This window comes from Ammospiza caudacuta, chromosome 10 (genome assembly GCF_027887145.1).
Source record: "Ammospiza caudacuta isolate bAmmCau1 chromosome 10, bAmmCau1.pri, whole genome shotgun sequence".
Lineage (NCBI taxonomy): Eukaryota > Metazoa > Chordata > Aves > Passeriformes > Passerellidae > Ammospiza > Ammospiza caudacuta.
This window is the reverse complement of record NC_080602.1, coordinates 27982966-28010873: the sequence shown is the minus strand read 5'-3', so window position 1 is coordinate 28010873 and position 27908 is coordinate 27982966. Positions and strand designations below refer to the sequence as shown.

Below are 27908 nucleotides of genomic sequence, written 5' to 3'. Positions count from 1 at the left end.
CCATCGCGCCCGTTCCCCCGGGATGGGACCCCCCTGCGCTCCCACCGCGCCCGTTCCCCCGGGATGCTCCCCGCCGGTCCCCCGGTGACGTTCCCGTCCCGTCCTCCCAGACCCCCGGGCCGTCCCCGTCCCGTTCCCCGGGCTGTGCCCGGGGCCGGTCCCTGAGATGCCGCCGCGGCAGGCGCGGGGCTGGAGGTGCGGAGCGCGGGGCTGCGGCGGCGGCTGCCGGGCTGGGCCGAGGCGCTGCCGTCCGAGACGCACCTGGTGCTGCGGGGCGCGGCGGCGGCCGGCGCCTGGCGGCGGGAGGCGGCGCTGGGGGCCGCGCTGCAGGGCGAGCCCGCCTGGAGCCGGCCGCTGCCCCCGGAGCCGCCCTGGCGCCGGCCGCTGCCGCTGCTGCCCGGCGGCTTCGCCACGCCGCGGCCGCCCTTCTTCACCGCGCTGCCGGCCGGCGTGCGGGCCCGGCGGCTGGTGCTGGGCACGGAGCACGCCCTGGCGCTGGGCGCCGCCGGGGAGGTGTTCTCCTGGGGCGGCGGCAGGTGAGCGGGGCTGAGCGGGCACAGCGGGGCGGCGGGTGGGCCTGCAGGCGCTCCGGGACAAGCACGGTGCTGGTGGGAGGCAGAGGGAACGGTGGGGATGGATGCAGAAGGGATACGGGGGAGTGCAGGTGAGGGGGTGTCGGAATGGGGGTCGCCTCAGGGGCTGAACCCCCATTAGCCTGCACGTACTGCCTGCGGCCAGCATATGCCTCCTGACTTTCCCCTGGGGTGGACTTGGGAATGTTACCTTACAGCTGACAGAAGCATTGGGGTACAGCTGCAGGTGCCCGGTGCTCGCCCACCTGCTGGTGGGATCTGTCCCCCACCACAGCCAGGTCCCCCGGCACAGGCATCCCAAATCAAGGCTTCTCTTGGGGGTGCTGGCCTCGCCATGCCCCTGTTCCCCCTGAGTCCACCCTCGCTGGCCCCATGGGCAGCCCTGTCTCCTCTCTAGGCGCTGGGTCTCTGGCTACTCACTCTGGCTTCTGCTCTGACTTTTGGCTCCCTCAGGGCAGTCTCCGAGGGTGCTTGGGTCTCTGTATGACCATCAAGGTCCCTGCTCTGTCCCTGCTCCTCTTTAATTTGCCACACAACACCAGCTGGCAGCAAAGCTCTTGTGTTCTGAGCTGGAGATTGATTCCATCAGTCTGTGACTGATTGCATCAGCTCAGTGCCAGGTCCCTCTGGTACAGCCTGGGGAGGGGAATGAACCCCTTGGGAAGAGCCTCCAGCGCCCTGTGTCAGCTGCCAGCAGCTGAACTTGGGTGCATTTAACAGCTGGTGGCACTGCTCAGTTTATTGTCACAAAGGTGTTCTTGTATTTGTTTTGGTTTAGGGTAAATTTTGGGAGGAAATTTCTGAGGTGGGTTCTTTTAGAAAGTATATTCAAGTGGCCCCTCCCCTAAATTGGTTTGGGGAAAGATATCTTTGGAGAAAAGTGGAAAAAAGTTATTTATTTAATAAGCAAAGAGTTTACAAGTATAAAAAAATAATATTAACAAAAAAAATTGCTGTTCCGAAGAGATGGCAAATTTGGAGAGTTTTTGTGAGGTGTAGATTATTGTTTGCTTAGTCTTTTATTAGATTTTCTGGCTCTGGAATGCAGCATTCTAGGCTTTGGGGGGTTATAGGTGTGAGCTCTTGGTGTTCTCTTGAGTTTTCAGTTTAGGGTAGGTTTGAACAGTTCTAAGAAAAAGAAAACTCCTAGTCTAGGGAACTTCACTGCCTCAGCTAGCTAAACTAACTAAAAAGCAAAGCTTTCTCCTGCTGTCTGTTTGTGCTGCAGACAACACAGTCTAGGAGAAGGATGTGGGGGAGTGAGTGCAGTTTTTGAAGACAAACTCTGTTTCTTTTTTCCTCCTTTTGCTCTCAGAGCCAGTCTTAAAAGCGCAGAACTTAATATCCAGCATAAAGAGAACAGGTGGCGGGGGATACAAGCACCATAAAGTCACTCTGGGACAGGTGTTCATTTGGGGGTGTATTTGCTGCCCAGCCGGGTTTTCCCAGAAGGTGCTGGAGAGCCACAGGTGCCCTGGATCCCTGCTTTCTGCTGGTGCCCGATGAGGCTTGGCCCGGGGAGCTGGTTGTTCTCAGCTGTAGCGTGGGAGGGTTGCTCTGTTCCTCTTTGCTGCTTAAGGAAGACAAGCCCAGCCCTGCTCGTGTGTCACAGAGCTGCGTGCCCTGGCCCAGTGCCCTCCCTGTTGTCATCTCTCAGGAGCGTTTCCCTCCCAGTCCCTGCTCCCCGCTCGCTGGTGGCAGACACAACACTCAGCTATCATCAGCAGTTGTTGCTTTGCCAGCACTGCATTATTTGGTCCTTCTTCCCTTCAGAGGAAAGGTGTCTACATGTGGGGATGTGTACTTGAGGATTAGCTTTTTTGTAGCTTGGTTATTCAGCACATCTGAGAATCCTCTGGCGCCTGCCTGTGCCAGTGCGTCCCACAGTGTGACAGCTGTGCTGTGTGATAGCCGGGTGCTGGCCCAGCTCACCCTTCGTAGCCCCTCTCCTGCTGCTGGCTGTGGTCAGCATTACCCTCTCGTGAGGGAGTGCCCAGAGCCACTTTCCTGTTGCAGCAGGCCCTTCCGTGCCGCTCAGCTCTCAGTGTGTCTGCCTCAGTCCTCTGCAGATTCCATATGGAATGTGAACATTGCATTCCTTTCCATTCCACAATGTGAACAGCCTTTCCAGTCCTGAGCTGTCACATTGAAGCTCCCCAGACCAAACAGGCATCGCTCTGCAGCGGAGCTGCTCCTCCCACCCCTACAGCTCCCGCCAGCCCCTCCTGCTCCTGCCCCATCTCTGACAGCGGCAGCCCCTGGTGCTGTGTCCCACTGCTGCCCACGCACCCCTGGCTGTAGCTGGTGTTGTGGTGCGGGGCATCGCTCTCCCCCTGGCGCTTGGCATTTCCTGGGGTTAACTCTGCTCAGCTGTGGCTGTTCCCTCAGCTGCTCGGGCTCTGCCAGCCTGGAGCTGGGTTGGTGGCAGCAGGAAGGGCTTGGTGGGGTCTGTGGGCAGGAGGCAGGAGCTGCATGCGGTGGGCTGTGTGTCTGTCTGTCCGTCTGTCTGGCAGTCCGTGTGTGTCCCTGCAGGCACGGGCAGCTGGGCCACGGGCAGCTGGAGGCGGAGCTGCAGCCGCGGCTGGTGGAGGCGCTGGCCGGGGTGCCCATGCGGGCGGTGGCGGCCGGCGGGTGGCATTCGGCCAGCGTCAGCGGTGAGGGCCGGGCCGAGCTGGGCTGCCCTGGGTGGGACGGCTGGGCACACTGCTGGCGGCACATGGCCTGGGGGGACCTGGCTGTGTGGGGTGCGGGTGTCCCCGGAGCACCCAGTGCTGCCAGCAGGTGCGGCCCAGCCTAAGCTCTGCCTGATGCGTTTTTCCCCCACCGCAGAGGCAGGAGACCTGTACATGTGGGGCTGGAACGAGTCGGGGCAGCTGGCCCTGCCCTCCAAAGCGCTGGCAGAGGAGCGAGCGCGGGATGACGACAAGGGCGCAGGTGGGTGCTGGGGGCATTGACTCAGTGCCATGTGGCCAGGCTGAGGGCAGGGGGCCGGGTTCCTGCACAGCCCCTGCAGCTCAGTGCAGGGCCAGCCTGCTTCAGCCTGTGAGCAATGCTGCTGTCCCCTCTTGTGCAGGGAGCACCAAGCTGATGCCCTGCCAGGAGCAGCTGGCTGCCCAGGATGCTGCATTCATCTCCATCCAGGCGTTCCCTGCACTGCTGGATCTGCCACAGGACCTGGAGGTCAGCGCGGTCAGCTGTGGCTCCCGACACACAGCCGTGGTCACACGTGAGTGTCCAGTGGAGCAGGGGACGGTGCCACTGGGGGCAGGGGAGCGCTGTGGGGGATGGAGCTCACTGGGTGCTGCCTGATGGTGCTGTCCCTGTTGCAGGAGGCGGGGAGCTCTACACCTGGGGCTGGGGTAAGTGGCAGCCCTGCTTTGGGACTGCACAACCTCCCCGGGAGCAGCTTCTGGTTCCTGTTCTCTCGCCCTTGGCTCTTCTGTCGCTGTCCGAGTTCTGTCTACACTGGGGGCTCTTGTGTTCCCTCCCTCCCTCCCCACAAACACCAGGAGCAATTGCCCTGTGGGGCCCCAGGGCCACGCTGTGTCATGACTGTTTCTGCAGGTAAATACGGGCAGCTGGGACACGGGAACAACACCAGCTGTGACCAGGCACGCCGCGTGGAGCACCTGGTGGCCGAGGGGCTGCGGGTGGAGGAGGTGGTGTGTGGGCCCTGGACCACCTATGTGCGTGTGCGGGAGCATTGAGGGCCCCAGGAGCTGTGGGTGCTGCAGATGGGGGTGAGGGCAGGCTCTGCTCTGCAGGACCAGCTCCAGGACCGCTCTGTGCTCAGGGCAGGGCAGGCAGCCCTCCTGCGGCACAGGACGGGGCTGGGTTCAGCCCACAGTGACCTGAGTGACACGCTGGAGTGGGGCTGCAGCTGCATCGGGGCCGGGGACACCCTGGGGCGGGCTGGATGTGTTCATTAAATTCACTTTTCCATAAGGGCTGCGGTGTTGGTGTGTGTGAGCCATGTTCCAGCATATCGGGCTCCAGTGAAGCTGTCCTGGGGCGGGGACTGCACGAGGCTGTGCCTGGGTTTGTGTGAGCACGGTGCTCGTTCTGGGGAGTGGCACAGACAGCAGCGCTGGCACAGAGCTGGGGCTGATTCTGCTCCTCTGGGGCGTGCAGAGGAACTCAGGGGGACTGGGACGCGCAGCTGGACCAGGCGACACACAGCTGGACCAGGGGGCGCACAGCACGGTCCGGACTGAGGTGCGGCTCTGGCTCGGCACGGTCCGGACTGAGGCTGCGGCCGTGGCTCGCCAGGGCACGCTCGGCTTGCGCAGCTCTCCCGGTGCGGAGCGGATCGGCTCTGCCGCCCGTTCGGCCAATCAGGGCACAGCGGCGCTAGTTTTTTCAGCCAATCAGGATTCGGATTGGACTGCTTCTTCAGCCAATCCGGATGAGGATTGAAAGTTCGAGGTTTTTGTTTTTTCCTTTTTAGCCAATGAGGAAATAATAGGGACAGCTCCTTGTTTGGCCAATCACCTCATGGATTGAAGCGCCAGCTCTTTCAGCCAATCAGAGCTCGGAATTCAGTTTATTTGGCCAATCCGGGCACAGATTGAGGCCGCTGGACTTGGCCGGAAAAGCAGCAGCCCTGCTCCTGATTGGCTGGGAGCCCCCAGGCCGCGCCTCGCGGATCTGTGCTGCCCTCGCCTCCCTCGCTCCGCGCAGGGACCCCCAGACGCGCCCGGAGGCCGAGGCTGTACAAGGACTTTATTTACAACATCTAAAATTTTTTATTTAATAAAAGCACATTTCTAAAGCAGCAACGGAGGGGAGCGTTATCCGGGAGCGGGAGCTGCTGCAGGCCCTGCATTGCTGCCGGAGCAGGGCTGCATCACGCGGCATTGTTGGTGGTGGAGTTGAGAACACGGGAGATGCTTTCAGAGCTGGAAGCCTTTGAGAGTTGGCGCTGTGGAAACAAGCGGGGAAACGAGCGGGATGAGGGAAGGGAGGGGGCTGCTGCCTCACAGCTCAGAGGGGACAGAGAGAGGCAGGGCAGGCCGCCAAAGGGAGATGGAATACAAATGGTATTATGTAGCCAGTGAACATTAATGCCTTTCTTTACTGAAGTGTATAAAGAGTAGAAAGTTTTGTTAGTGTCACACAATGGTAAATCCCTGGCTCAGCCCAGCCTGATGGGAGGACAGAGGCTGTGCCGGGTCCCCAGGGTCCCCCACCCTGAGAGAGGAAGGCAGCCCCCCTGGAGCCCCTGCTCACTCCACGCGCAGGGGCTCTGCCTTGGAGCTGTCCCTGCACGGCTCTGTCCCCAGCGCTGCTCAGGGCCCTCTGCCACCAGCTCTGCCAGAAGCTCTCCATGGGGCAGAGGGGACACAGGGGGACACACGGGGGGACACAGGAGGAGCAAAGGTCCTGTGCTGTGCAGTGACAGGGGGGTTAGAAGAGGTGAATTACCGCAAACTCAGAATAGGTGCTGGCAACAGAACTAACGCTGTGGTTATGCTGGGCAGGGGCTCTGGGGGTGCACCCACCACTCAGGGTGGTTCTGTCCAGCTGCAACGCGTTCTCCTTGTTCTGCTCCCTCAGCCTGCGTCGGGGGGGCTTCACTGCCGGCCGGGTGGGGGTCCGGGCCCGGCTGAACTGTGGGGAGAGGTGACAGTTACGGGATGCAGGAGCTGAGCACAGGCAGGAGAGCTGGGGCACCTGTAGCGCCCTCCCCTCTGAAGAGCCAGAGCAGGGTCAGGCTCCGGCTGCTCTCCAGACTCTGCGCTCCAATTCTGGCCCCTGAAACATACAGCACAGAACCACAGAGTCCTGCAATGGTGTGGGTGGGAAGGGACTTTAAAGCCCATCTTGTTCCCCTCCCCTGCCATAGGCCTCAGGCCCTGTCTGGCAGCCCACACACATTTTGAAGGTCCCTCAAGCTGCAGGCTCAGCACTAAGGAACAGGTGCACTAGAAATATAGGCTGGACTAAGATTTTCTGGCACCCTCCTCCTCCTCCCTCAGGTCCCAGAAACAGCCCAGCAGGATGGCAGCAGCCCCACAGAGCAAACTGCAGACAAACAGGGGCTTCTGTCCCCCACGGGCTCAGCAGGGGAGGCGGCGAACCACGGGGTGACAGCAGAAGAGCGGCACCACCTCAGCTGACCTGTCCCCTGCAGCCCAGCCCCGGCAGGGAGTCCCCAAGGCCCCTCACCTTCTTCCCGGAGGGAGGCAGCCGAGAGGTGGGCGAGTGGGAGAGGGCTGCCCCAAGGGCTGAGCGAACAGTGGTGTTGGACGCGGTGCTGGCGCTGGAGGTGCCGTGGAGCTGAGCAGAGAGCAGAGCGCGCGTCACACAGGACACCTTCCCTTGCCCTGGGCTGCAGCGGCCGAGCCGTCCCCACGGGGCCGAGCCAGCCCGAGGCTGCGCCCCAGGCACGCCCGGCCCAGCCCAGCGCCTGCAGGGACATTTTACCTTGCTTACTTTGGCAGGCGTGTGGGGGCTGAGCATGCGCCGCTTGATGGGCGTGCGGGGGGCGCTGCCGTAGAGCATCTCCGCCTCCATCTCCCGGCTCTTCTTGAGGTGCTGCGGGACACGCCTGCACTCACACACCGAGCACCGGGGGCTGCTGACAGTGTGACACCGCCAGGCTCCCTGCTGACAGCCTGGCACGGCCACGCAGCAGGAACTTCAGCACAGAGTCACACAAGGCCAGAGCAAAGCGTCACCTCAGCCCACTCAGACGTGACAGCCGTGGGCACCAGCTGCTGCCTCCAAGCTGGGAATGAGCCGGCAGAGCCCAGGGCAGTGGCTGGGGCCCAGCAGGGACAGCCCTAGGCTGGCATTCTCAGGCAGGAGCCAGGGACACTCCCAGGCAGGAGCCAACACGCTCAGCTCTGTACTCACCCGCTCCTGCTTCTCCTTCTCCTTCTCCAGCCGGTACTGCTGCCACTGCTCTGACACATATTCCACGAACTGCTGCCCCTTCACCAGGAAAGGTCCCTTGAACTCCTCCTCCCAGGTCTGGACCTTCCTCTCCAGGTCCTCCTGCAGCTGATCAGGACACGAGGGCAGTGTAGGGGCTGCCCTGACCGCAGATGTCCCCACACCCAAGGATCCCTTTTCCTCTGTCAGTGGGACCACAGGTCCTTCCCCAGGGCTGGACCTACCCTGGACAGCGTCTTCTGCAGCTTTGCTCGCTGCTTCTCCTCCTTCAGAAGGTTTCCTCCTCGATTGGTGAAGCGACTGGGGTCATTTGCTTTACTCTGGTAGAGAAGGGTGGTCAGGAGAGGCACAGACACACCACCCAAACCCCTCAACCTCACATGGCGAAGGCCCCAGAGGAGCCAGCCCTGCACAAACACCCCAGTGCTCGAAACACAGCACCTCATCCCTGCACTGGCCCGCCCTGGCTCCCCAGTGGCTCCCTGCTCTTTCCAGAGCACTGTCCCAGGGGAGCAGAGGCACACCCTGACCCACGGCTCCCCATGCTCCTGCCCAGACAATACCTCCAGCTCCAGGAACAGCTTCCAGTTCTCCTCCCACTTCTGAACAGCCTGAAACAGATCTTTGTGTCTTTCATAGTGGATCTTCATCTTTCCCACCTCAGCGTCATGCAGCTCAAGCAGGGTCTCTGTATAATCCTCTGGAGGGGCACAAGAGCCAGGTCAGGGGGCTGCTGGAAGCCCTGGGATCCCTCCCCACATCTGCCTGCCCAGCCAGCACCCACCATCATAGAAGGGGCTGAACCTTTCCCTCTGCTCTTGGCTGTAGAAGCATTTGTCCCAGTAGTCAGCCAGCTCTGCCCGGATGGCGTGGATGACGGATTTCATGTTCTGCAGCTTCAGCTCCTCCAGACGGTCCACCTCCTGCTGCAGCTGCCCCGGGAGCAGAGCAAGGTCAGCGAGGAGAGGGGAGAACAGGGGGGAGAACAGGGTTCATCTTCAGCGTGAGCCGCTCTCTAGAGGAGGCAGCTGCAGCACCAGCCTCCAGCTCCTCCCTCCACAAAGGCAGAATTTCCCCGCTCCCCTCAGCCCTCACCAAGCAGCCAGGAGCACGAGAGCCCCCGGGGCTGCTGCCCCAGCCCTGCCCCGTGAGCACCGCAGGGTCTTACAGCTCTCCTGGTGCGGGCTCTGGAGCCGGCCAGGTGCACGGCCGAGGAGTCTCTCTGCTCCTGCGGGATCTGCAGCCGCTCCCAGAGCGCCAGGATCCGCGAGCGCAGCTCTGCGCACAGCGCCTCGTTCAGGGCCCGCCGCCGTTCCAGCTGCACACGGGAGGGAAGGGGAGGGAAGGGGAGCGTGGGGTCAGCGCAGCCTCCGGCTCTGCTGCACCCACTGAGCCTCACCGCTGTGCAGGGGCTTCTCCTAAGCTACACCCCACTGGCTCCTTCCCCTGTTCCTATGCCTCAACACAGGTGCTCCTGAGGCTCTCCCTCCCTTTTCCCTGATAGAGCCTCAGCTCGATACTGCCTGGAGACCAAGGTCAGCCGGGAGGCCAATGGGGGAGAGGGGCACCTTGGGGGGGTGTGTGTGGGAGAGGAGAACATCTCACAGCACGGCTGAATTAAACATCTATGGATATTATGCCAAAGCCTCTTTTGCTTCTTTACCCTGGAATTTACTAGCAGCAATTCAAACTGCAACACACGATGGCACACGAGAGCCCCTCGGTGCCCCTGGAAGCGTGCTCTAACACACAGCAGCCTTGCCAGAACCCAGCGGCTGCTCTTACATCGCGGTGGCAGCCCCAGCACTGGCCCAGAGCGCTGCATACCTGCTGCAGCAGGTTCTGGAGGGCCCTGATGTTGTCCTCGGACAGGCAGAACGCCTCCTCATCCTCACACACCACGTCCCGCTCGAAGCTGGTGTCCGGGGTGTGGTCCAGCTCCTCCATGAGCAGAACGATCTGACGCTTGTTGCTGACAAATTCTTCCCGCCTTTGCTCCTGGGGTGGGTGCAGTGTCAGAACCAGGGCCCCCTGTGGGCGCCTCAGTGACCCCTGAGCCCCAGGCTCACCTTCAGGGTGTTGAGGGAGGCCACGTGGCGCCGGTAGCGGTCCAGGTCGTCCAGGCTGGGCACGCTGCCGGTGTCGATGGAGAACAGGGCTGTGCACAGGATGTCACACAGGGCCCGGTCCTGCTCCTGCAGGGCCTTCAGCTCCTGCTTACGGTCCCGCTTCTGCTTCTGCAGGACCTCCACACACGTGCGCAGGTTCTTCTCCATCTGCAGGATGGTACTTTCCTCCGTCTGCAAGAGGCCAGAAATCAGCTCTGTTCCACACTTCTCCAGCACCCGGCTCATGCTTGGGAGTTTTTATACAAACACGGGGCCACCAGGCCTGGGTATAAGTGAGATGTTTCCCAGGGAGGTGCATGAACACCAGCAACACGCCAAACAAGGTGCTGGAGAGCACCACACAGCCACCTCCCAATGCCTGGCCTGTGAGGAGCCACAAAGCTCTCGCCTCTACCAAGCACCCAGAAAAGCAGTTCTGAATAGATATTTGCCTTCTGAGCTCTGGCCTCTTGGGACACCCAGGCAGAGCCCAGGATCCCCCGCCTCACCTCAAAGGGGCCCAGCTGGAGCTCCCGGCACAGGGTGTCCAGCTCCTTCCTGCACACGGCGATGCTCTTCAGCAGACGCTCCTTCAGGCTTTCCTCCTCCGCCACCATCATGTCCAGGAGGCTCTGCACACGGGTGTGGTTAGAGGCAGGGCGTGGGAACTGAGGGCGGGCAGGGCAGCGGGACCACGGAGAGGGACCCGCGGCTCGGCCAGAGCGGGTGTGGGGAGCGCGGCAACAGCCGGGCAGGGACCCCCGGCGCTCGCGGCAGCCCCGGCCCCGTGCTGAGCCCCGAGAGAGCGGCGCTGGGTGGGCTCAGGCCGAGCCGCTCGGGCCGCGGGCTGCCGCTGCAGGCAGCAGGTGCGCGGCCCAACAGAAGAACCGGCGGCCCTCACCTTGATGTGCTTCCTGACGACGTCCGTGCGCTCCAGGCGCTGCTCCTCGGGAATGCCGATCTCCTCCCAGATGTCCCGCAGCGCGGCCAAGGCGCGGTTCAGGCAGGACACGGCCTCGTTGGCCAGCGCCTCGCTGGGCACGGCGGGGCCGTCAGCGGCACGGCCGGGCCGGGGCCCGAGAGCCCGCGAGCCCCGCCCGTCCCGCCGGCACCTCCCGCCGCGCTCCGCAGCGCCTCCGCCCCGCCGCGCTCCAGCCCCGAGTCCCGGTTCGCCCCGGCTCCCGTTCCCGGCCCCGGTGTCCCCCCGTTATCCCGGTTTTCGCGGTTATCCCGGCTCCGGTGGCCCACCTTTTCCTCACCGCTCCGCGCTCCATCGCTGCGCGCCGCCGATTCAAACTGACTGGCTGCCGCGCCGCCGCGGCCCCGCCCACAACCGCCACCCGGGCCGCGCCCCCGAGCCGCCCCCAGCCAATGGCAGTGCAGAGCCTTGGGCGCTGCCAGCCAATCCGAAGCGAGACCGCCGCCGCGCCCTGCGCGGTAACGGCGCCCCCGCGCGGCCGCATTTGGACAGCGCACCGTGACTGCGCCCGGGCGGAGCCCGCGCGTCCCCGCCGCTCCCCGCGCGTCCCCGCCGGGCCCTAAGCCGCGGCTTCCGCCGGGCCCGCCGTGGCCCCGGCATCAAGGCTGCCCAGCGGGTCGCGCTCGCACACAGACAGGCGCAGGCCGGGTCGTTGTCAGCAGAATCTTTACTGGCAGGCTGCCCTCAGGGCTCAGGCCTTGGCCTCGATCATGGCCTCCATCATGCGGGCGCTGTTGGTGATGGCCGTGGTCAGGAAGATGAACTTGCACCCTGCAGGAAAGGCCTGTCAGTGCCCCAGCCGGGCAGCACCGGCACTGCCAGCCCCGTGCCCGCGGGCTCCACCCTGAGCACGGAGCACAGAGCACGGAGCCTGCCCTGCCCGGGCCGCTCGTACCTCTCTCCTTGCCCAGGAAGCGGAGCGCCGCGATCTCGGAGAAGGTGCAGCCCCCCAGGAACACGGCGAGGATGACGCGCTGGCAATCCCAGGCGGGGTTGTCCTCCACGGCGCTGTCTGCAGAGGGAAGGGCGCTGTAGGCCATGCCAGCCCCCATGAGGAGGCCGAATGCCAGCGGGCAGCCCCGCCGCCCCCAGCCCCACTACCTGACACTGAGAACTCGTTGCCGTTGAGCAGCCGCACAACCTCCTCCAGGCCCTGCCAGCCGCGGCGCTCCAGCACCTGAGGGACGGCACGGCAGGGGCACTGCTCAGGGGGCTCTCGGGGCACACGGCCACCACCAGCCCTAGGCCTGGGCACAGGGACCCTGCCGGGTGCCCCAGAAGGAGGCAGGGCTGAAGGGATGTGCCCGGCTCTGTCCCGCAGCAGGTGAGCTCACCTGCTCGATGATCTTGCAGCTCAGGGGTACGTAGGCCCCGCCAAAGACATAGGCCATGTCCCGAGGCATTTTGAGGTCATACTCGCCATCCAGCCGAGGGATCTGCAGTGACAGGTGACACCAAAGGTGCCTCGTTCCCCCTCAGAGGTGCAGGGGTGAGGAGACACAGACATTCGGAGCACGGCTCTGTCCCCACCGTGCCAGAGCCAGCATCACATGGCCTGGGTGGGCTGTGCAGCAGGGGCTAGGGACAGAAATGTCCCTGAAATGTCCCAGAAATGTCACCTTGCCAGCAGCCTAGGACCCCTGCCCAGGATGGAGGACAGGGGCTGCCTGCCCAGCGCCACTGCAGTGTCTGAAGGGGGCAAGGAAAGCCCCAGCACTCGCAGGGCGCAGGGCCAGGGCAGAGTGGGGAGCTGGCAGTGGCCCCCAGCCCCAGGAGAAGTCCCCAGGCTGCCTGGAGCAGCTGCAGCAGCTCTGGGCCTGAGCTGTGTGCCCCTGGGCTGCCAGGCCTGCAGCCTGGGCACGGGCTGAGCACAGCTCTGTGCTCTGTGTCACTGTGTCCAGCCAGCAGCCCTTGAGCACGTACCAACCCCAGCTTCTTGCTTATGGCTCGGAAATTACTCTTCCTGGCCAAAGAACTGAATGCATCCGTGATCTTTCCTGGAAAACACGTCAAGGAGGAACAGCTTGGGAGGCTCTGTCTGGACGGCGGAGCCAGGCTGGCAGCGCTGTGCAGAGCTGTGTGCTGTGCAGAATGGCCGTGGTGCTGCCAGCCCCGGTGCCCCAGAGCACAGCCCCCTGTCCTGCCCTGCCCTGCCTGCAGCACCATAGCTGGCCGCGTGCCTCCAGCCAGAGCTGGGCCAGCAGCTCCCCTTCCCGGGCTGCAGGACACGGCGCAGGGGCTGGCTCACCTGCAGCACGGTCTGTCACCAGCTTGCTGACTTTGCTCTCCACGGCTGTCAGCGTCTCCCCGGCTGCCTGCTCAGTCAGCAGCCCGATGCGCTTCAGGTTGTGGAAGGTCAGCAAGTGCTCGGGCCCATAGCTCTGTGAGCGGGGAGCAGCATCAGATCAGCGTGGGCCCTCTGTGAGCACGGGCAGCACACAGGCTGGCCCCCCTGAGGCAGGGCACAGGCTGCTCAGAGCCCCCAGCAGGCACAGGGCAGGGGCAGCCTGGGGCTCAGGGGGCTGTGCAGGCAGGGGCTGTGCTGGGCCTGTGCAGGCAGGGGCTGTGCTGGGGCTCACGTGCAGCTGTGCACCAGGGCCCAGCCCCTCGTGGCCGGGAGCACGGGGAGGGGACCCCGCCCGGCCCAGCTCTTGCTCACCTGCAGGTACTGGGTTTTCAGGGAGCGGTAGTCCTTGGGAATGAGACCTGCGGGGAGCAGCAGGTGAGCTGTGTGCCAGGCTGGGGCTGGGTGCCCTGCTGGCCCCGCAGAGCGCGGCACTCACCGTTTTCAGTGATGGACAGGAGGCACATGAGGCGCAGGCTCTCGACGGGGGACACCTGTGGGAGTGGGGTTAAGGGATACACCTGTGGGAGTGGGGTTAAGGGATACACCTGTGGGAGCAGGGTCAGGGGGGCAGCACGGTGCTCCTGCTGCAGCCAGCAGCCCCTGCTCTCACCTGGCGGTCGATGTGCTCCTCGATGAAGCTGGTGCTCTCACGGATGTCAAAGCCCTCCAGCAGTGCTGTGGCAGGGGCACGGGCAGCGTCACCCCAGGGCTCCTGCCAGCCTGCTGGGCTCTGCTGCCCTTCCAGCACCCCAGGGAATGGCCCCCAGCCCACCCCACAGTCCCTCTCTCACACTGCAGCCTGACCCTACTGGGGAGCCTGGGACACCCCCGAAAGAAGGGGCTGCGAGGACGGGGCCACACAGGGCACACCAGGCACAAGGGTGGGCCTGGGGCCAGCGAGGCCGTGGCTCAGAGTGGGGCAGGCACCGGTGGAGCAGCACTCACAGTGTTCAGCCTTGATGGTCTCCTGGAAGTCCTGCTTGGTTTTCTTTTTCATGATAGACTCACAGGCACCGATATCTACACAGCCAAGAGACACAGTGCCTTTGAGGGGAGAGGGCTCTGCGGGCACTGCTAGCACAGGCCAGCAGCCCCTGCCCCATCCTGCTGGGCACACCCAGGGCCCCCAGCCCCTGCTTTGCCCCCAGCCCCAGCAGCACAGCCGAGGGCCCCTCCTGCCCCTCGGGTCCTACGCAGGCTCAGCAGGCGATGCTCCTGCTTCAGTCCCTTCAGCTCCTGGGACACAAAGTCCTTCATCTGCTTGATGTCCATGCCCCGGCGCCGCTGCGAGAGGGAGAGCAGGGGCTGTGCCCAGGCTGCACTGGGGGATGCCCAGGCTGCACTGGGGCTGTGCCCAGGCTGCACTGGGACGGTGCCCAGGCTGCACTGGGGGATGCCCAGGCTGCACTGGGGCTGTGCCCAGGCTGCACTGGGATGGTGCCCAGGCTGCACTGGGACGGTGCCCAGGCTGCACTGGGGGGTGCCCAGGCTGCACTGGGATGGTGCCCAGGCTGCACTGGGGCGGTGCCCAGGCTGCACTGGGGCTGTGCCCAGGCTGCACTGGGGCTGTGCCCAGGCTGCACTGGGGGATGGTGCCCAGGCTGCACTGGGGGATGGTGCCCAGGCTGCACTGGGGCGGTGCCCAGGCTGCACTGGGATGGTGCCCAGGCTGCACTGGGGCTGTGCCCAGGCTGCACTGGGGGATGGTGCCCAGGCTGCACTGGGGGATGGTGCCCAGGCTGCACTGGGGCGGTGCCCAGGCTGCACGAGGGACAGTGCCACACGCGTGCCAGGGTGACACTCACGTCGTACTGCGCCTGCAGGTTCCGTGACTTCTGGCTCAGGAAGCCGAAGACGTTGGAGAAGTGCTCGTTCCGGATCTGGCTGAACACCTGTGCGAGCAGCACAGCTGCCAGGGCCCGGCCAGCTGCAGCCCCGGGACAGAGCCCGGGCCAATGCTCCCCACACCCCGCACAGCTCGCTGGCAGTGCCACCCGTGCCCCAGAGCCCTGGCTGGCAGCACAGCAGCCCCTGTCAGCATGTCCCTCTGAGCCAGGCCATGCCAGGTCTGGGAAAAGCTCCTCAAGGGTCAGCCCTGAGGGTCCCCCCCAGCTCAGCAGAAACTCTCTTCCTAGGAACTAGCACTGTCTAACCAGCTACTGTCTTTTAATGAACAGCCTGGGAAAATTATTTTTGTAACCTGAATAAAGACCCAAGTGGAGTAATATTTTCATTGTCAAATTCCATAGCCAAGTACCAACCTGAACTGTGGCCAGGATGGAAAGTTACTATGAACTTTGTGACTTAACAGGAGGGTCTGCTGTATTCCTTTCCTATCCTTTAGATTCCCCCCTCATTCCCCACCTCCACCTCCATGGAGATATTTTTGAGTTGATTTTGGTTTGGATGGATTGATTTATAATTTTTTTTCATCTGTGTGCTTTAACCATTTAGAACTTTGCCAATGAATTTTGTCAAGCTGCAGCTTTTATATTACACCTGTTTTTGCGCATACCTGTGCTGGGGTTCCCCTAGTGACCTTAAAGCACTCCTCTGTGACACAGCGCTGCACGCAGGGACTCTGACAGGTTCAGGAGTGGAGCTGCACCACGTTTCTGTGCTCTCTGTGCCTGAACCATGCTCCCAGGGCCCAGCAGCCCCAGCCACTCCTGCCCAGCCTTAGCGGGGAATGGTTCACTCTGCCTCCTCCCACCAAGGGATCCCCCGAGGCTCGTGAGGACTCACTTTGTCCTGGGAATTGAGCAGCACTTTAATGCTCTTGTCAGAAGAGGTGACATCTGGCCCAAAATCCACACTGCCTGCAGGGAAAAGCCAAGAGCTGCTTTGTCCCAGACACAGCAACATTCCCACATGCACGAGCCTTGCTGAAAGAGGCAGCACACTGGGACTGTCCCTGTGGGAACAGCACCATGCCTGACAATGCCAGGCACAAACCTGCACAAAACCTGCTGGCCAGGTGAGGGCAGAGCCCCGTGCTGTGAGTGCAGAGCCCGTTCTGCCCTATGCTGCGAGTGCAGAGCCCCATGCAGTAAGTGCAGAGCCCGTTCTGCCCCGTTCTGTGGGTGCAGAGCCCGCGCTGCCCGCGCCCTGCCCTCGCCCCGTACCACACTTGATGCGGAAGGTGTCATCCACGAGCCCCTCGTAGACCACCTGGGAGCAGAGCGCTGTCACGTAGTCGGTGTCTGCAGGGAGAGCACGGCCGGGCTGCCCTCCCGCTCCTCCTGCTGCCCCAGGGGCTCTCCTGCCCCTCTGGGATGTGCCGCCCCTGCCTCAGCCCACCTCTGTCCATGAGGAACACGTGTCCAATCTCGGGCTTCCTGCCCTGCCCTTCGCCGTCGCCCTCCTCCTCCAGGTCCCGCCACAGCTCGTAGCTCATCTGTGAGGGGCACAGGGTGCCAGCGCAGGGCACAGCCCGGGCTCCCAGCCAGGGCCCGGGCACACAGCGGGGCTGACGGCCAAGGCCAGGCACAAACACTCCCACCCTCGGGGCACGGGGGCTCCACCGCACCCAGCGAGCAGCAGCCGCCCCTGCGCTACCCACCCTGGCGCACGGGACCCCCAAAACCCGCCCAGGAGGTGGCACGGGCGGTGACGGCTCTGATGTGCTGCCCCGTGGCTGATGGGGCCCAGGGCCCTGCCAGCCGCAGCCCCCCGTGCCAGCCCCACCTTGGCACAGCGGCCGATGCCGTGGGTCTTCCCGAAGGGGCCATAGAGGGAGTTGAGCAGCTGCAGGGCTCTGGCGACGGGGTTGATCCAGCGGTGATCTCCCTCCTGGGAGCAGGCGGGCAGTGTGGGCAGCTGCCTGGGCAGGGCTGCCAGGGCAGGGCTGCCAGGGCAGGGCTGGGCAGGGCTGGGAGCTCCATCCCCAGCACACAGCGGGAACTGCCCCGAGGCTGCCCGGGCAGGGCAGAGGGGCCAGCTGGGGCCGAGCCACCCCTGCCCAGCAAAAGCTGCCCCTGGGAGCAGACTGAGGGCTGAGCAGGGCACCACACACCTCCTCCTGTCCCCAGCCCCAGAGAGGCAGGGGGACAGGATGGGCTGTCACCCCCCACATGTCCCACTGACCAGAAAATAGTCACGGAAGAACTCGGGCAGCTCCATGCTAATGATGTCCTCATCCAGGGGCAGCAGGTAGAAGGACCATTCGTCGCAGGTGACATCTGCGTGCGGGACAGGAACAGGGGACACTGATGCAGCCCTGGGCAGGAACAGCCCCAGGAATCACAGCAGCCCCAGAACAGGGCCTGTGGAGCTCCAGACAGGACGCGGGCAGGACCCTCTCTCCTCTCCTCAGGCAGAGGAGAGGGGCTGTGCTGCGTGGGCACACACTGGCCTGCAGGCTGGCAGCCAGCCTCGAGAGAAGCCGTGTTCCCTGCCCACACGGGGATCCCAGCACTGGGATGTAACTGGGATCCTCTGGCGTCAGCTCCCCGGGCCAGCCCCGCAGCCCCACTCACCACCAAAGACCCCCTCCTCCTCCAGCACCATCTCGCAGGCATAGAACTGCAAGGGAAGGAAAGGGAGACCCTCAGGGCCAGGCGAGCTCTGAGCAGGTAAAGCTCTGCAGGGGCCCAGCGCCTTCCCAGTGTCACAACACTTGGGTTTACGCAAACATTTCTGGGTTAAAAACTAACAACTTTTGGTGCCCACAGGGGAGTGGAAAGTGCAAATGGGCATCACCGTGGGTCCTACTGACCTTCTGGGGGCTGAAGATGATTTTGTACTTCCTGCTCCTGCCCGACATCTTGTCAGCGTTGACGATATCTGTGGACACCCCGCAGAGCCCCTGCACAGCCGCCCCCCGCCCGGCCCGGCTGCCCCCGGCCCGCAGAGCCCCTCGGGCGGAGCCCCGGCCCCGGCCCCGGCCCGGCCGCACTCACCGGCGATGAACCTCATGGTCCTGACCCGCGGCCGCACCAGGAAGCAGAACCTGCACCGAGAGGGGCCGGGGCCGCTCGTACCGGGCCGGGCCGCGGGACCCTCCCTGCCCTGCCCGGGCACTCACTGGTCGCTGGCGCCGGGGGCCGGCCGCGTCTCCACCTTGTACAGCTTGTCCACGTCGTGCTGCTGCGGGGACAGGCGCGGCGTGGGCGCGGGCGGCGGCGGGCGGCGGGCGGCCCGAGCGGCCCCGCGGTACCTTCAGGATGGACACGTTGGCGATGCGGTCCAGGGGGCTCATCAGGTCGGCCTCGATGAACAGGTCCTTCTTGCCGGGCAGCTGCGGGCAGGCGGGCATGGGCGGGCACCCGGCGGCTGCCCCGAGCCGCGCCCGCCCCGGCTCCCGACCCCCGCCCGGGGCCGGTGCCGATCCCGCCAACCCCCAGCGCCCGCCCCGGTGAGGGATGCCCGTCCCGGTGGGGGATGCCTCCGGACCTGCTCCAGCAGGTAGACGAGCTGGTCTCGGGCCAGCCGCTTCAGAATGCCGAAGTCCGGCGGTTCGGGCGCGTCGCGCCGCCCGGCGAGGGCCATGGCGGGGACCGCGGCGCCACCGGAACGCCCGGGCGCGGGCGCGGCGCGGCCGGAACTCGGCGGCGGCGGAACCGCGCAATACCATGGCAACGCAGAGACGCCGATCCGTGCGCACGTTTATTATTGGCGGAGGCGGGCGCGGCCCGGTCACGTGGGCACGCCGCGCGCCTCGAACAGGCGCTGCAGCGCCCCCTCCAGGGCCGCGCTGCTCCCGCGCAGCCCCGACACCACGCGCGCCGCCCACCGGAAGTACTCCTGCACGCGCTCCTCCGACCACCCTGCGGGGACACGCGCGACGTCACTTCCGGCCGCCAGCACCACCCGGTCCCACGGAGACAACGGCACACACACACACCGGCACTGACACCGGCACACACACACACACACACCGGCACTGACACCGGCACACACACACACACACACCGGCACTGACACCGCCACTGACACCGGCACACACACGCCGGCACACACACACCGGCACACACACACCGCCACTGATACCGGCCCCGCCTCCCGCCCCGGCCCATCGCGGCCGCGGGGCCCTCTGTCCCTCGGCACAGGCAGCAGCACCGGCCGCGCTGCGGGCCGGGACCGGCGGGGCCCGTGCCCGGTGCCGCTGCACTGCCGCCGTGCTCCCCGCGCCCCCTGGGCCCCGGGCCCGGCACCTTGCGGGGTGCAGCGGTTCAGGTCCCGCAGGTTGTGCAGCTTGTCCGCCAGCTTGACCAGCTTGGCGCGGCGGCTGCAGGCGGCAGCGCGCTCGATCTGCAGCCGCTTGCGCTCCATCTTGGGCAGCCTCTTGTCGTCCGTCACCTCCTCCACCACGCGCCGCACCTCCGCGCCGAACCGCTCCTCGATCTCCGAGAACGTGGTGTCCGTGTCCTCCACTGTGTCGTGCAGCAGGGCGGCCTGCGGCGAGCAGGGGACCAGGGGGCTGCGGGGAGCGGGCCGAGCCGCGGGGAGCGGGCGGGGCGGGGCAGGGCAAGCGTTACCTGCAGCACCACCATGTCCGTCACGCCGGCCTCATGCGCCAGGATCCTGGCCACGGCTGCAGCGAGAACGGAAAGGTGGGAGGAGGCGGCGAGGAACAGGCAGCTCCGGGCCCGGACCCGGGGGCTGCCCCGCACGGTGGGCAGCGAGGCTCCCCCGAGGCCAGCCCTGGGCAGGGCACACCCCGCGGGCCCGTCCTGCGCGGTGGATCCGCGGCCGCGCAGGCTGGAAGGTCCCGGGGGCCGGCAGTGCCCCCCAGGTGGGGCTGTCCCCTGGCCCGGCAGGGGCGGCCGCGGCACGGGGGCCCCTCAGCAGCTCCCGCGGGCCCCAGGCACGGCAGGGCAACAGGGGGGCGGCAGCTACACCTGGAGCCGGGGCCGCCGTGCTTCGGCAGCTCTGCCCCCATCGGGCCCAAGGACACGGGACAAGGGACACGGCTGTGTGCCGGGACCAGGGCGAGGGGCTCCCGGGGGCTGGCAGCGCGCCGGGGCAGGAGGGGTGCCAGGGTAGGAGAGAGGGCCGCGGGGGGCTCCCGAGAGCGGGGCGCGGTGCCGGGGGGTTCCGCACCGATGGGGTGGTTGATGTAGGGGGTGCCCTCGGGATCCTTCCGCCGCTGGTCCTTGTGTTTCCTGGCTGCAAAGTCCACGGCCTCCAGCAGCCGCGCCGCCTCGGAGCCCATTCCCAGGGCCTCGAAGCTCATCCCCGCGGTCTCGGAGCCCGCGGCCGGCGCGACGGAAGCGGCACAGGCGGAGGCGGGCCCCAAGTGCATTTATTGCGCGCCGGGCCCTGGCCCGCCCCAGCCCCGCGGCAGCCGGTACAGCAGCGTCCCGTCGGGGGCGCGCACCTCGCGCCCGTCCCCCGCCCCCCGTGCCGGTGCCGGTGCCGTGGCGGCGGCGCTCAGCGCCCGCTGGTCCTGCCGCAGGCGGCGTTGCGGAGAGGGACAGACGCGGCTCCGCAGCACCCGCCGCACCACGTCCGTGCTGACGCCAAAGCCTTCGGCCAGGCGCTCCAAGGGCCACTCCTCGGGCAGCTCCCGCCGCAGGAACCTGCGGGCACGGGCACGGTCACCGGTGCGCTCACCGAGGCGGTCGGCAGGCGCGGCCCGCCCGGCCCCGCGCTCACCGCAGCTGCTCCATCGCCTGCCAGGTCAGGACGCGCTCGGAGGCTCTGCGCCCCCCGCCCAGCTCCCGCCGCAGCCGCTCCATCCGCGCCGCCGCCCGCCGCCGCCGCGCCCTGCGGGGAACACGCGTGAGCGCCCGGGCCGCCGCACGCCCCGCCGCGCCCCGGCCGCTCCGCACCTCTGCGTGTCCTCCAGCGCCGGGTCCGGCGGCTCCGGGTCCCCGGGCCACGCCGCCGCCGCCCGCCGCGGGACCCGGGCGAGGAGCGGCGCGGCCCGCAGGGCGCGCCGGAGCAGCCCCGCCATGGCCCGGAACAGGCCCGGGGACGGGCGGGGCCGGCGCGGGAGCGGCCCCGGCGGGGGAAGCGCGCTTCCGACGGGTCCTGAGCGAGGTGGCCTCCGGAGGGCTTCAGCGCAGGCGGCCGTGCAGCGGGCAGGGCACAAGCACCAGTCTCCGGCCCTGGCAGGGGTGAAGGCAGCCGGGGCGGGTGGCCGGAGCCGTGCTGGGCCCAGGTGCTGGTCAGGGGGCTCAGCGGCTGTCTCCAGAGTTGATGGAGGCAGCCAGCAGCTGTGCTGGTTTCATCCTGCAAGTCCTGGTTCTTACGCAAGCACACACGGGCGGAAGGCTGAGCCCCTGGCCGTGTTACCTGTGCTTTTCAGGCTGTGAATCTGTGGGGCAGTGGCACGGGGCAAGGTGCCGGCGTGGTGTGACACACTGGCACGACGAGGCTCTGCCGCGGTGTGAGGTGTGTGTGTGCTGCGCGGCAGTGGCGGCGGGGAGCTCCACAGCACAGCTGGAAGTGCCATCACATGGGGCCTGCTCGGGGCTGGCTGGGGACGTCGGGGGACAGCTGCCCCCATCGGAGGATGACCGACTACCAGCGTTACCTGCAACGGCACAGATGGTTGTGGGGTCGTGCAGAGCCTGCAGCTCAGCAGCCCCCACTGCCCTTCCCCGTGGGCTTGGTTCTGGCAGCCCCTCCTCTGCCCCTGCTCCTCAGGGTCCTGAGGCTGCAGAGTGGGTGAAGCCGATGCCAGGGAGCTGGGCTGGGCAAGGCTGGAGGGTGGGAGCACAGGCAGGGAGTAGTGTGCTGGGAAGAGAGTGGGGGCTATGCTGTGTCACCATGTCCCCTCTGACGCCCAGGACCTAATGCGTCTCCAAAACCTCTTAGACTTTCCTGGCTTCTCACACTCCCCCGTGCCTGCACATCAACCCTTGATCCTGGGAAACCACCCATGGTTCTTCCCTGTCCCTGCAGATGGGATCTCCAAGCATCAGAGGTTTCCAGTGGTAACCAGTGCCCCAAGCAGAGCACAGTGACCGCTTAGCAGTGTCCCAGCATCCCTGAGAGCTCCATGGAGCCCACCCGTTCCTCCCAGCCTGGCAGGGTTGTGTACTTACAGCCTTCAGCCTGGCTGGCGGTGCCAGGGAGGCACTGCTCCCTGGGCTGCTGCCCCCGGGGGTGGGCGCAGGGCTGGGGGAGCGCCGCCCCCGCCGCCGGGCCCTGCTGCCAGCCCCCGCCCTGTGCCCGGCCGCCCCTGCGCCGCGCATGGCACAGGATGCTCTGGCCTCGAATGCAGAGGGTCTCCGTGTCCTTGGGATCTGGGCCTGCCATGTGCTGTGGCAGGCCCTGGGCTGCAGGGCTGGGTAAAATCCTGTGTGCCAAGGGCCGAGCTGGGACTCCCAGGAATGAGAAAAGCATCATTAATTTGTGGGCGTTGTGCTCCTCAATGACATCCCAGGGAAACAGTAGCTGGAAGGAGGGAAGGAAAATGGCCACGGCTTACTTCTGTAGGCCTTGGCAGGAGATGGGAAAGAAGAGTCTCCAGTCACACCCAGGTGCACAGTGAAGCATCACCCCGCACTTTGTCCCCAGCTATGTCCCCGGCACCATTCCAGACTCGTCATTCTGAAGGCACAGCAGCTGCTGTGCCTGCAGCAGCCCCCATCCTGCCCCAGCAGAGATGCTCACTGCCCAACCCTGCTCCAGTCCACTTCTGTGTGGGGTGGCTGTGGGCAGTGCCATTACCTGGCTCTGGAGCACGTAGGGTTTCTGGGTTTCAGCCGTGGGGAGCAGCTGGGAAAGCAGCTCAGTGATGCCCAGCCCTCGGATCTGCTTCTCACGCTGCAGCAGAGCATTCAGTCTCCTCTTCTCTTCGTGTTCCACAATGTTCTGGGGCTTCATGGAGTTGTACTGCACACGCTGCACCTCGGCAGAGACACACCTGAGCTATAGCAAAGCTGAAGCTGGGATAATGCACAGGTGAGACAGCCATGAGCTGCTCCAGCCCTGGGCACAGTTACAGTCCCGGCAGGGACAGAGATCCCAGTGAGAGCCAAAGTGGAAAGGCACAACACTGGTGCTTGCAAGTAGTGCCAACACAAGTTGCTGACTCTGAACTTCAGGCAGGGAGTCAAACCTGGAATTTCTGCTCCATGGGTGCCCCAATGGCTCAGTGCAGCTCCCAGAGCCATATCAGTGACTTAGAGAGCCCACAGACAGTGCTGACACTGACGTACCTTTCTGTCCCATGACTTGGTGCTTCTGTAGGAAAGGTGGGTTGTAGGAGTTGTGCCTTTATTCCTCTCTGTTTTCTTCTTCCTGATAGCTTCCAGCTTTTCATTTTTCAGGCGCATCTCCTCCAGCTGCTGCCTGCCACACAACAGCGCAGTCACTCACTGCTCAGAGCCACAATTGCAAAGGGCTCTGGGGCAGATTTCAACCTTGGGACATTTACTGCAGGCCCAAGTTCTATATGAATAGCCCATAATGGAACTGTGCCAAGAGAGGGAATGGGAAGCTTGTAAAGAGACTTTTAAAAAGAGAGATGCCCTTGGATTAGGCTGTATTTGCCAAAAGGGAGGGGGACATTTGGGAAACGGTGTCTCCACGGTCCAAAAGTCAATGGACTACTGCCCTTTCCTCTCTGGAGTCCATCTAAAAGGAGCCACTTTGCTGTGCTGCCCCAGCACATGCAGGCTCATTCCTTTCCCCTCCCACTCTCCCCGCTTTCTTACACCTGCCAAGCATCAGAGTTGCTCCCCAGGAAGGGGTCAGGAGCAAGCAGCCTCCATGCCACCTGTGAGAAGTGGGTTCCCACAGGAGCAGCGTACCTGGCATGCTCTTCTCTTGCCTTGGATGCTGCTGTATCCTGGAAGAGGGACCTGCTCTGCTGGAAGAATGGCTCGTACTTCTCTGTCCCAGGTGCCGGGTAGATGCGTCGGAAGCCCCCCAGGTGCTCGTTCTCGTAGGTCTCAGCCTGTGCCAGCCAGGCAGCCTGGCTGCTCTCCTGCTCCCTGCGCCTGCAGCGGGACGGAGCACAGGGAGCTGTGGGGGAGGCTCTGGCACAGGCAGAGCGCGGGGCTGATGTGCCTAGCATGTCCCGGGATTGTCCCAGGACTCCTGATGGAAACGGCAGCTGGACAGAGCCACAGCCTGCCTGCCAGGCAGCAGGCTCACTGACCACGGGCTTGTGAAAGGACATAGGGCAGACAGAGGAACGAGAAACCCTCAGTCCTGGAAAGGACCCCTGCCCTGCAGAAGGGTATCCCCAGTTCCTGAGGCAGGGCTGTGGTTCCTCATGTGAGCATCCCTGCCAGCCCAGGATGCTGGCACTGCCCATCCCCAGCAAAAGAGATTACAGGCAGGTGCATCTTGGGGAGAGCTCTGTCAGGGCCTAGAGCACAAGGTGTCACAGATCTCCTGGCACCCAGAGAGCAGCCGTGGCTCCTCCTTGCAGGACGCAGATGGCTTGGGACAGCTCAGAGGCTGCACAATGCCCCGGGCTCTGGGAGCTTCCACAGCCAGCCCCGGTGTTATCCCGCTCTGTCGTGCCTCTCTTTGCTCACTGGGACCTGCAGCACCGTGGGGGAGCAGCAGTACCTGGACTCCCAGGGAGGCTGACTCGCCTGCAGGAGCCGCTCCTTTACCCGCCGCTTGTCTTCCTCCAGCACCTTCTTTCTGTCACAGGCGTGCACATTGATCAGGTTGAAGGTGTCACACAGAAGGGCATCCTTCACCTCATGGTCTAGCTGAGAATCTGTGTTGAAGCTGGGAGAGTGGTTCACCTGCCAAGACAAGCAGGTAACCTCACCTGGCACCCCAGCCACGCCCCGGGATGCTCTGCTCCCTGCCAGAGACAGGAGCCACACACAGCACTCTCTCCTCCCCTCTTGTGCCACAGGTCACTGGACCCCACCCCACAGGGGGCAGCTGTCACAAATTCAGGGTGCTCCCAGGACAAGGGGTCTGAAGGCTTGGGAAAATCCCTGTTGTTAGATGGTGTGCAGGAAATGGGTTCTCTTGGATCCTGCTCACAGCAGGTTGTTTGGCTTCAGAACCTAGTTAATTCTGTGAGCAAGGTGGCCCTTTTGAATCAAACAAACTCCCTGTCCTAGTGGCCCAGCTCTGAGCTCTCCACCTTCCTCACCTCCAGCAGCCATGGCTTCAGCCTTCTATCCAGCAAAATGTCAAAGCCCAGGATTTCAAAGCAGGCACAGCCAGTAGTGCGGTTGGAGAAACAGCTCTGGTAATGATGTTTCAGCACAGGGTGAGCTGAAATCAGTGTCTTTATAACAATGTCATCAATATCTGCCCAGAGCTTTGATGTGTCATAGTTGTGCTTTGCCATCCAGGCGTTAAGGGTGGACAGTTTCCTGTGTGGGAACAGGGGGTGGTAAGGGCTCAGTTGTGTCACTCCAGGAAAGTTGAGGTAAACCTGTGTCCCCAGGCAGTGTTCCTGCAGTGCTGGGACATGCCAGTACCTCTTGCTGCCCACCATGTCGTCCTTGTTGAAGTTTTCATTGTGTTTGTTGATTGCATAATTGGTCAGGTGCATGCAGATGTCACCCTGGCAGGGAACCACAAGAGATGTTTGTTCACTCTGAACCACTGAGCAAGAACAGGAACAGCCCCAGCAGATACTCCCATGTTCTTCTCTGCCTGGAGCATGGGCAGAGTAGGAATGGTGTGGAACTGAGCATTCTTATCAGGGCCAGAAGCAGAACATGCTGCCCAGAGACACCAGGGGTGGGGGGAGGCTTCACTCTGCAGGTTTTCAAAACCTGATTGGGTGAGACCCTGAGAAACCAGGCATGAATTTATCGTTAACCAGGGTTTCAGCATGAGGTTGGAGACCTTCCAAGGTTCCATCCAAGCAAACAATTCCATGATTCCATAGTAATGCCAGTGAACAGCCCCAATGTGGGGCCTTGGGGTAGATGCAGTATCCCTCCTGAAACACCTCCTGTGAGGTGGAGGAAGGAGCATAGAGGAAGGACAGGAAAGCATCAAGCTGGGACTCCTGCAACCCCCAATACAATACCTGCCTTTTCAAGGCCTGGAATGCCCCCAGAACAAGTTAAGGACTGATACCTACAGATGCTATATGAGTTTTTTTAAAACTTCCTCTTTACCAGGTTTCTCGTGCTGTTATCGATGTACCTCATGGTGGCAAACCGGGCCAGGCCCTCCTTGTAGAGAAAGATCTTCAGTGGGTCACAGGATGTGACCAGCACGTAGATGCGCATGTCAAACTTGAAGCCATCGATGAGGAAGGGCTGAGAGGAAAGAGGCAGGAGCAGGGGTGAGCTGAGGAACTGCTCCTCTGCCTGTGCTGCTCAGCAGAGGGACAAGCTTTGTCTGTGTCCCCGATGTGCCACAGCCACACCGACACCTCCAGCAGGCCTGAGGAGACCCGGGGAGCAGGGGGGATGCTGGAATGCTCCCCCAGGACCATCCCAGTACCTCAGAGATGTACTGCTGGCAGATCATGCGCTCCCCGTGCTTGATCTCCTCTGGGTGGTGGGTTATGAAGATCCCTCTTCCCTGGCAGCTGTTGTCAGGCTTGCAGATGTATGTTCTTGCTTTCCTCATGGATCTATAGGCAAGGAAATCTCCGTAGCTGTGCAAGGGAGAGGTGACTATCACCAGCTGCCAAAAACACCCCTCTGAACTCTCTCCTAACAGCTGGGTACTGAAACCATGGTGCTGCAGGCCAGCACACACTGAACTTCTGCAGGGGATGAATTGAACTCCCATTCCTAATCTGCAGGAGTCACAGATCGGTCCCTGTGTGACCCGACCCAGCCTCCCCATCCCTCCTTTTCCCTGCACACATCTCCAGCTCTGCTGGGAGGTTTGCAGAAGAGGTCAGGGCGGTGTGTGCCAAAGCAATGCAGGTTTGGGCTCTGGTGCCCAGAAAGAGCAGGCCAGCAGCCTCTCTGCCCGTGTCCCCTGTCCCCAGGGCGCTGTCCCACGCCACTCACTCTGCTGGCAGGCACCACGTGCGGGGGAAGATGTTGTACTCCTTGGGGAAGAGCCGGAGCATGCGGTTCAGGTTGCGAGCCAGCAGGTCCTTGCGGCACAGCTCGATCATGCCTGGGAAGTGGTTGATTTTCTGAAAGTGGTGCAGAAAAACCCCGATCAGCGGAGCCCTGCGGGGATGGATTCTCCCAGCCCCGAGGAGAGCCTGTGCACAGAGAACCAGCAGTGAGAGGGAAGCCAGGCCTGTGGCTGCCTTGAACTACTGCTGGGGGTGAGACTTGCTTTATCTGGGCTTCACTACTGATTTATCTGCCTATTCCATCTTAGCCCTGGAGCAGCCTAAGAGCTGTTTATTTCACAGCACATCACAGGGCTGGCACGCTGCTGCTCCCACCACAGCTGCTGAGAGCTGCTGATGACACCAGCCAGGGACATGGCACAAGCAGAGGCATCTGACCCTATGCCCTGGAGCCGAGGCACAGATGGCACAAGGCACACTTTGGGTGCTTCTGTTCCACAGACAGCCCTGTGTCCCGAGCGATGCCTGCTGGGCAAGTGTTCTGTTTACCTGGAAGCGCTTCATTTCCATGAGGCGCTCCAGAGTGACCGTGCTGTCCGTCCAGTACACCGTCCACTCCTCGTGCTCGGCCGCCTCCTTCATCCCGCAGTGCTGCGCCGCCCGCCGCACTGTGCCGAGGCAAGCAGTGACAGGGCCAGCCGGGACCACGGGCAGCGGCTGACACACCCCAGGGAACCGGGGATGGGGTGTGAAACACATCCCTGCCCGAGGGGCTGCACGTAGGAACTGACAAACCCCAAGGGATGGAGCATGCAGCTCTCCGGGCTGCAGTTCCCCTCTCAGAGGTACAAGGTATTGGCATAACCCCTTGGAAGGCGTCAGGAACACCAGTTTTATCTGGCCAACCCCTCTTGCCCATTTTAGCAGACAGCTGGCAAACACGAGTGTGGGGGATGTTGAGGGCTCGTGCTGCTGTTGCATTTTAAATCGGGAGAAATCTCAGTCCAAAGTGTGACAAACTCCGGCAGCAGTGAATAAACCAGCGGGAACGGGGTGCCAGCAGCGCTGCTGGCTGGCAGCGCCTGGGGAGCCTGCGGGTCCCCGT

The 27908-nt window shown here is 63.8% G+C and overlaps 6 protein-coding genes across 10 annotated transcripts; 1 reads left to right on the top strand and 5 right to left on the bottom strand.

Moving 5' to 3' along the window:
• Nucleotides 1-63: 63 nt before the first annotated feature.
• On the top strand, nt 64-4484 carry RCCD1 (RCC1 domain containing 1). Its single transcript, XM_058811109.1, has 7 exons — nt 64-100; nt 182-536; nt 3126-3247; nt 3423-3527; nt 3667-3819; nt 3923-3952; nt 4158-4484. The coding sequence occupies exons 1-7, from the start codon at nt 64-66 to the stop codon at nt 4298-4300; spliced, it is 945 nt and encodes a 314-aa protein (XP_058667092.1). The 3' UTR covers nt 4301-4484.
• Nucleotides 4485-5351: 867 nt separating this feature from the next.
• Nucleotides 5352-11080, bottom strand: PRC1 (protein regulator of cytokinesis 1). 4 transcript variants are annotated; one of them, XM_058811494.1, is made up of 14 exons: nt 10847-11080; nt 10500-10632; nt 10108-10230; nt 9560-9790; nt 9318-9488; nt 8659-8808; nt 8275-8422; nt 8054-8190; nt 7715-7810; nt 7452-7598; nt 7020-7130; nt 6762-6872; nt 6018-6203; nt 5352-5514 (listed from the first exon to the last, which is right to left on the bottom strand). In XM_058811494.1, exons 1-14 carry the CDS (start codon nt 11059-11061, stop codon nt 5440-5442), a joined length of 2034 nt encoding a protein of 677 aa, XP_058667477.1. In that variant the 5' UTR covers nt 11062-11080; the 3' UTR covers nt 5352-5439. The 4 variants fall into 4 exon arrangements, with proteins under 4 accessions (XP_058667477.1, XP_058667480.1, XP_058667478.1 ...); XM_058811497.1 differs by having other exon boundaries at nt 6095-6203; XM_058811495.1 differs by having other exon boundaries at nt 7029-7130.
• Nucleotides 11081-11226: 146 nt separating this feature from the next.
• Nucleotides 11227-18461, bottom strand: VPS33B (VPS33B late endosome and lysosome associated). Of its 2 annotated transcripts, none has more exons than XM_058811408.1 (23): nt 18319-18461; nt 18083-18163; nt 17951-18012; nt 17826-17875; nt 17642-17709; nt 17403-17448; nt 17011-17105; nt 16612-16716; nt 16225-16321; nt 16050-16127; nt 15670-15743; nt 14730-14816; nt 14118-14208; nt 13870-13944; nt 13535-13599; nt 13361-13415; nt 13237-13283; nt 12826-12958; nt 12501-12574; nt 11912-12013; nt 11679-11754; nt 11473-11589; nt 11227-11348 (listed from the first exon to the last, which is right to left on the bottom strand). In XM_058811408.1, the coding sequence occupies exons 1-23, from the start codon at nt 18412-18414 to the stop codon at nt 11269-11271; spliced, it is 1854 nt and encodes a 617-aa protein (XP_058667391.1). In that variant the 5' UTR covers nt 18415-18461; the 3' UTR covers nt 11227-11268. The 2 variants fall into 2 exon arrangements, with proteins under 2 accessions (XP_058667391.1, XP_058667392.1); XM_058811409.1 differs by having other exon boundaries at nt 17951-18009; nt 18319-18443.
• A 57-nt stretch (nt 18462-18518) lies between these two features.
• On the bottom strand, nt 18519-20137 carry HDDC3 (HD domain containing 3). The gene is made up of 4 exons (XM_058811729.1): nt 19969-20137; nt 19404-19459; nt 19080-19320; nt 18519-18692 (listed from the first exon to the last, which is right to left on the bottom strand). The coding sequence occupies exons 1-4, from the start codon at nt 20099-20101 to the stop codon at nt 18562-18564; spliced, it is 561 nt and encodes a 186-aa protein (XP_058667712.1). The 5' UTR covers nt 20102-20137; the 3' UTR covers nt 18519-18561.
• A 33-nt stretch (nt 20138-20170) lies between these two features.
• NGRN (neugrin, neurite outgrowth associated) lies at nt 20171-20835 on the bottom strand. The gene is made up of 3 exons (XM_058811108.1): nt 20700-20835; nt 20524-20634; nt 20171-20447 (listed from the first exon to the last, which is right to left on the bottom strand). Exons 1-3 carry the CDS (start codon nt 20822-20824, stop codon nt 20171-20173), a joined length of 513 nt encoding a protein of 170 aa, XP_058667091.1. The 5' UTR covers nt 20825-20835.
• A 158-nt stretch (nt 20836-20993) lies between these two features.
• On the bottom strand, nt 20994-27462 carry TTLL13 (tubulin tyrosine ligase like 13). Its single transcript, XM_058811573.1, has 12 exons — nt 27353-27462; nt 26787-26917; nt 26266-26422; nt 25935-26078; nt 25284-25369; nt 24950-25175; nt 24403-24587; nt 23634-23822; nt 23040-23172; nt 22549-22722; nt 21921-22272; nt 20994-21406 (listed from the first exon to the last, which is right to left on the bottom strand). Exons 1-12 carry the CDS (start codon nt 27443-27445, stop codon nt 21162-21164), a joined length of 2115 nt encoding a protein of 704 aa, XP_058667556.1. The 5' UTR covers nt 27446-27462; the 3' UTR covers nt 20994-21161.
• Between the last annotated feature and the right edge of the window lie 446 nt (nt 27463-27908).

Bases quoted from the DNA above. Each gene is read 5' to 3' on its own strand.
- RCCD1 (XM_058811109.1), top strand. From the start codon at position 64: ATGCTCCCCGCCGGTCCCCCGGTGACGTTCCCGTCCC. The intron at 537-3,125 runs GTGAGCGGGGCT...GTGTCCCTGCAG, and splicing joins TTCTCCTGGGGCGGCGGCAG to GCACGGGCAGCTGGGCCACG. The intron at 3,528-3,666 runs GTGGGTGCTGGG...CCTCTTGTGCAG, and splicing joins GGATGACGACAAGGGCGCAG to GGAGCACCAAGCTGATGCCC.
- PRC1 (XM_058811494.1), bottom strand. From the start codon at position 11,061: ATGCGGCCGCGCGGGGGCGCCGTTACCGCGCAGGGCGCGGCGGCGGTC. The intron at 8,809-9,317 runs GTATGCAGCGCT...TCCCGTGTGCAG, and splicing joins TCCAGAACCTGCTGCAGCAG to CTGGAACGGCGGCGGGCCCT. The intron at 7,131-7,451 runs GTGAGTACAGAG...CGTGTCCCGCAG, and splicing joins AGAAGGAGAAGCAGGAGCGG to CACCTCAAGAAGAGCCGGGA.
- VPS33B (XM_058811408.1), bottom strand. From the start codon at position 18,414: ATGGCCCTCGCCGGGCGGCGCGACGCGCCCGAACCGCCGGACTTCGGC. The intron at 16,128-16,224 runs GTGGGCTGAGGC...CTCTCCCTGCAG, and splicing joins CGTGTTCCTCATGGACAGAG to ACACCGACTACGTGACAGCG. The intron at 15,744-16,049 runs GTACGGGGCGAG...TTTTCCCTGCAG, and splicing joins CACCTTCCGCATCAAGTGTG to GCAGTGTGGATTTTGGGCCA.
- HDDC3 (XM_058811729.1), bottom strand. From the start codon at position 20,101: ATGAGCTTCGAGGCCCTGGGAATGGGCTCCGAGGCGGCGCGGCTGCTG. The intron at 19,321-19,403 runs GTAACGCTTGCC...TGCTCGCCGCAG, and splicing joins CGGACATGGTGGTGCTGCAG to GCCGCCCTGCTGCACGACAC. The intron at 18,693-19,079 runs GTGCCGGGCCCG...GTGTCCCCGCAG, and splicing joins GAACCGCTGCACCCCGCAAG to GGTGGTCGGAGGAGCGCGTG.
- NGRN (XM_058811108.1), bottom strand. From the start codon at position 20,824: ATGGCGGGGCTGCTCCGGCGCGCCCTGCGGGCCGCGCCGCTCCTCGCC. The intron at 20,635-20,699 runs GTGCGGAGCGGC...TGTTCCCCGCAG, and splicing joins GCGCTGGAGGACACGCAGAG to GGCGCGGCGGCGGCGGGCGG. The intron at 20,448-20,523 runs GTGAGCGCGGGG...CCGTGCCCGCAG, and splicing joins CAGGCGATGGAGCAGCTGCG to GTTCCTGCGGCGGGAGCTGC.
- TTLL13 (XM_058811573.1), bottom strand. From the start codon at position 27,445: ATGAAGGAGGCGGCCGAGCACGAGGAGTGGACGGTGTACTGGACGGAC. The intron at 25,176-25,283 runs GTACTGGCATGT...GTTCCCACACAG, and splicing joins GACATGGTGGGCAGCAAGAG to GAAACTGTCCACCCTTAACG. The intron at 23,173-23,633 runs GTACGCTGCTCC...GTTGTGTGGCAG, and splicing joins GCAAGAGAAGAGCATGCCAG to GCAGCAGCTGGAGGAGATGC.